The 5871-nt window shown below is 35.6% G+C and overlaps 1 protein-coding gene across 1 annotated transcript; it reads right to left on the reverse strand.

The window, feature by feature from the left end:
• Nucleotides 1-3073: 3073 nt before the first annotated feature.
• LOC146953301 (uncharacterized) lies at nt 3074-5608 on the reverse strand. The gene has a single exon (XM_085708537.1). The coding sequence runs from the start codon at nt 5234-5236 to the stop codon at nt 3269-3271; it is 1968 nt and encodes a 655-aa protein (XP_085564663.1). The 5' UTR covers nt 5237-5608; the 3' UTR covers nt 3074-3268.
• Nucleotides 5609-5871: the final 263 nt, after the last annotated feature.

Raw genomic sequence — 5871 nt, forward strand, 5'->3', positions numbered from 1 at the left:
TCAACTAAAAAGGATTAGAAATGACCAAAAGAAAGGGTGAACAACTATAAAAATATTGGTGTCGTTCTCTTTTCCTTATCCTCTTTAATTTTCGTTAATTGTATATGTTAATCAATTAATTAATTGATAGTGTATAAATTGATCTAAGTAATTTTTGTTAAAAATTGATCTAATTCATTGAGTTAGGTTTTACTATTGTGCTTGGATCAACTAGTTTCAATTCCTATAAAATTCATCAATTGCATATACATTGTGATTTAGTTTGATAAGTTGTTATATTTCATTATAGGTTTGGATTTGAAATTGTCTTGTTTTGCAAATTGTCAAGAACTATTAATATTTGATTGTAATAAGATTTATATTGTGAATTTCTCAATTTTATATTGATTCTTATTAGCACATAGTTTTAACTTTTTGTAATTGTTGTGATTGTTCAAACTTGTTTTCAATTAGTCAAAACCTTTCAAATCAATTTTGATAAAACTTCGTAAAACTTTTTCAAAAAGCCATTCACCCCCCTCTAGCTTACAACCTTATTGGCCATATAGAACAACAGAAACGACAATCCATATGGATACGATACTCTACTTATCACTTTATTACTTGGTAAACGATTTGGTACACTTGCCTAATCCGATCATCAAGTTTTTGTCGTCGTTTTCGGAGATTGTTGATATTTTCGACTAAACAATTTAAATTACTTATCCATATTTGTTTTATTTATTTTTCTACATTTTATTTTTCTGTCATTTAATTTTCCGCACTTAATTTTTCTGTTTTTTAATTTCAAAAACAGCAAAAAAAAATCCTAGTTGAGTCGATATTTAGAGTCTAGTTTAGTATTCATTTATTAGTTTATTTTTATTAGTTGTTATTAACATAGTGTTTTTCTTTTTACATCTAGTTTATTTTTCTTTTTTGTTTTTAGTACTAACAATTTTTCTTTTCTTTTCTTTTCTTTTCTCATCGGGAACTAACAATTTTCTTTTTCTTTTCATTTTTTAGAGAGTCGCAGTAAAAATAACAGTTGTTATAATAACTACATTATTAGATCGAGTCTAGTTTACATTAGATCATTTAGAAATAGGAGTCAATCAATTAATTTTGCATTTAAGATTAAGATTAGCATCCAGTAATATTAACAATAAGATCTTAGTTAGTAATAAGAGTCAACATTTCATTTAGGTAATAATAGTCTATTTATAAGTCGAACTAATATAGAGAACAAATAGAATTAGGAATTCAAATCAAGAGGAACAAATCAAGAGGTCTGATAAGTGATATGTAATATGTGATAAAAGGAACTATGAATCATGAAGGTCAGAGATTAGCAACGTGTCGTGAATTGTGACATCCGAATAGCTAAACCAGCAAAATTAAGAGTTTTTAATCACAATCCTCTACAAAAGAGAAGAATACAGAGCGTATTGATTTTCATTTTTGCGTATAACGGTTCCATATTTTCTGAAATTTTGAAGATGAGGCTCTATTCATTTCATTCATCAACGTTAATAGGTAATAGAATTAAGATTTGAGAGTTTGAATGAATGTTTAATTTGATCACACCCTTTAACTTGCTCCCACTTGTGATAATATTAACTTAGTTTAGCTCTTGTATAATTAAGATTTCAAACATCTTATGTCACCAAATAGTCATTACTACCATACATTGTCATTTTATCCTTTCTTCCCTCTAATGACTAAACCACTGAAGCTAAAATTCACAAACTTTCACTTTCCAGTCGGATTGAAGATGTGTGTAAGTATCTGATGAGTCATAGATAGTCTTATTTATTGCCTTATTTAGTTTAGTTTTATTTTAGATTTGATTTTATTTTATTGCATTTTATTTTAGTTTAGAATATTTTACTTTAAATTATGTTTTATTTTATTTTAGGAATAAATATATGGTGGAAGGTGCCTTGGAGCAAAAGAAAGAGGACTGGAACAAATACAGCGCAAGAATACGAAGATACGGGACAAAAATATGTCCCCCCAAAGTCAGAAGCTTGGCACGGCCCGTGCCAACATGTGGCACGGCCGTGCCCGTCTCCAGGACCTGTTTTGCTGCTTTTCTTCAAGCCCAAGTTACCCTGTTGCAGCTTTACCGTTTTATCCCTTTAGTTGCTTAGTTTCTAAGTCAGATGTAAAGCTATAAATAGAGTAGCTCTCCACCATAAACAATCATGCTTTACTTTGTTTATTTCAATTGCTATTTTAATAAAAGTCTTTATTTTCCCTTTTACTTTCTTTGCAATTTACTTTACTGTTATTTTCTCTCTTCTTCCCCCATGTCTACGATGAACATGAGTGAGTAGACTTCTTCGTCTTAGGATTATTGGGGAGTCTAATGACTCAATCCTAAACAAAACATGGCTAAACCCTAATTTCTATGTAACCCTAATTTCTAATCTAGATTCACCGTCTTAACGTGGATTAACAATTATCAAACTGTGGAAGCGAAAGCGGAGGGTTTGATAATCGTTAATCCATCATCCCAAACATCAATTCATAAAGCGAGAGCGGAGTCTTGATGTTGGAACAAGTGAATCTAGACAATAGTTGCAAAACAGTGAAATAGTCTTTGCAACTATTGAGACAAAGAGTAGTTTCAATCCTCTATGCATCTTCTAGTAATCATGTCAATGAAATAGGCTTGGTTGCTAGAAGTAAACTCTCACCGGACTTTCATCGGAAAGGTGAGGGGCTAAGGGAAACCGGTCTTTAGAAATTAGTGTGTAAATCATGAAATTAGATGTTTAGGTTTTGTTAGTGAAGGATTAGTCATTATGATGAACCAATGATCCTAATGCCCTTTATTATTATTATTGTTTTTACCTTCAGCAATCAAACTCTCTTTCATTAACTTTCTCTCCTCTAATCATTCACTAAAAGTTAATTAAGTTGAACAACTCCCTAGCGGAACGATAACTCTACTTACTACTATTACTTCGATAGGCCGTGCACTTGCGGTTTGGCCCTATCAGTATCAATGATATCTAACTTTAAACATACACTGTTATATTCAATTACTTTTATTTTCTGAAATCATAAATATGTGTCATTATCAGCATGTGTCAATTTGTGTATTTATTTCATAGCTTCCAATCATTACAAGAGTGCAACATAACACCTTGAATCAATGCAAACCTAACATCCATCAAATGACAACATCAAATTACAAACACTACTACTCATCTTTATTTTTTTTTTTTTGGGTAGAATATTTCAACTTATTATGCATAGTAATGAAACACTAGTATCACAATCAAATGTCACATGTAATCCATAGTGGTTCTTGAAATGCACCTTTCAACTTATCCCAATCACCACCATCTCCATCCTCATCACCATCATTACACAACAACAATTCCCGGTGATGCCACGTAGGCGTGCCATTCTCATACGCATTACAAGTCAGCCTCCTCAACCCGCTCCCATCCAACCTCACCACAAACAAATCCCCGTACGGCTGAAACTGATTCGGCAACCCCACCGGCTCCGCTGACACACCACCCAAATTGGCCGTAAACAACAACCACTCACCGTCACCGCTAAAACAAACATGATTCAACCTCTCCCTCCCACCATCCACACCTTTTCCAATTTCAACTCTCCTCAAACCAGTCCCATCAACATTCACCACATAAATCCCAAACACTTCACTATTCTTAGCATCATGCCTATTCGATGAAAACGCTATCAAATCACCTTTTGGTGACCAGCACGGCATTGTATCAATCCATTCACCTTCCGTTAACCTCCTCAAACCGCCATCAGCCTCCTCTCCGTTAACTGCATCAATTATATACAAATTTTTAAACCCAGTCCTACCAGACCGAAACACTATGAATTTTCCATCAGGTGAACACGATGGAAACGCATTGTTTCCACTATCATATTTTGTAAGAATCTTTAACGTAGACGGAATCTCTTCACGATCATCGGTGAGATGATCCGGTTCAAACTCGATCCTTGCAATTTGAACCGTTTTAGTAACAGACTCGAAAATTGGACCGATAGACGTGTAGATAACATTCTTCTCCGTTGGACTCCAGGAGTTACCGAAACATGTTCTTCCTTTCAATAAACTCCATCGTTTTGAACCATTGGATCTTATGATCTTAACTCCACCGTTAACATTGACGTCGAGATCATGACTAAACGCGATGAAATCACCGTCTGGTGAGAAACTCGGAAACGAACCGATCAATCTTAGTAACCGTATGTTATCAACCGGAGATATCACCGGGTCGAGATGTGGATAGGTTGACTCGCCCTGAACCGACTCGCCTCTGAACCGGTGGTAACCGATGTAACAAGAATCAGGTGAAACAAATGGATTATAGTGATGAAAAGCAGGATTTATTGCATCTGTTATTTTCTGAAACGTTTTCGTTTCGAGATCGAATATTTCGATATGGCGGTAATCGCTTTCTTTCCGACGAGTAGCGACGGCGATGCGGTTGCTGTTTTGTATTGCGGCGGGAGTGAAACAGTGCAATCCCGGTGGAGTGATGCGAATTGGCGAGGATTGAATTCCGGTAAGATTCGAATCCTGTAAATCGGCTCGGAAAATGCTCCACCAACCGTCATCGGCGATTCTGTGGAAGAACACTGTTGAATCGCCTAACCACGTCGGCCAGCCACCGCGTTCTGCCACCACAACACGATTCTCCGGAACAGATTCTTCAAACACAACGATATCCGTTTTGAGTTCACGAAAATCGCCGTCCCAGTTTCGAGAACCGTAGGAAGCAACGGCGATTAAGTTTCCGGTTAGAGAAACAGCAGGACTATAATCAACAACACCGTGAGGTGTCAGCCTTGTTAAAGTTCCGGTGCCGTCGACGGCGGTGGAGTAAACTGCAGAAGCGCTTTTGAAAAGCGCGTTTGATTGATCATGAGTTGAGGAGAAATAGATTTTACCGTTTTTTATTATTGGCCGGTCTTGAAAGAGTGTGTTGTTTGGAAGAGAAGGTAGAAGAAGTTCAGGTTTATTTTCGGACCGGGTTAAGTAAAACCGGGGTGAACCGGTTCGTTCTGAGACGAATACAATGGTTTGATGATCGTTGGTGAATTGAGCGTTGAAGTTAACTGAGATGCCGTCGGTGAGACGGTGATCGTCGTGGTCGTGGTTGTTGTTGTTATCGTTGAGGTGTGTGTAGAAAACATCGAAACCGTATTGAGTTCTTCCTACGGTGTTGAAAACGATGGTTCCTGGTGGTGGATTCATTGTAGTTGAGTGAGAGTGAAAGTGTGAGTGTTTGATGAAATGGATAAGGATTTGGTGATGAGAATGTGGTGCTAATGGAAGTGTATAAAAAGGAAAAAATGATTCTCTAATTTTAAATTTTCACATTAGAAGATAGAAGAGAGTGCATTTTTCATGAATGTAAAAGATCAAGATACACTAATGACACAGTATGCTCATCCGATATCAAAGATACACTTAAAATAGTAAAAGATCAAGATCAAGTCTCTGTCCTGTGTGAACGTTAAAGAATGTTATCTAAAAATGTGATACTACTATTTTCTGCGTATGGCATGACGTATAGATGTCCAAAAATTCTTGTGATTTAGTCTTGTTTGACACGTAGTGTGCCACAACACAAGGCAACTAGTTAATCATTTTTGTATTAATGTGCAAATTTTTTGCTAATTTTAGTTCAAAATATGTATACTTTACACAAAATTTGACAAACACTGTTTACAAAAGTTCTGAAACATTAGCGACATTGAGAAACGGAATCAAACTAATGAGAGCGTCTTTCAAAAACAAAAAAACAAAACTAATGAGAGCAAACATTGTGGAAGGTAATTATAATGTTTGCTTGTTTCAGGATATATTTGGTTCAGCTATATTGGAAG

The sequence above is a fragment of the Medicago sativa genome, chromosome 1 (genome assembly GCF_051527215.1).
Source record: "Medicago sativa cultivar Bolivia chromosome 1, Bolivia_mono, whole genome shotgun sequence".
NCBI classification, from domain to species: Eukaryota; Viridiplantae; Streptophyta; class Magnoliopsida; order Fabales; family Fabaceae; genus Medicago; species Medicago sativa.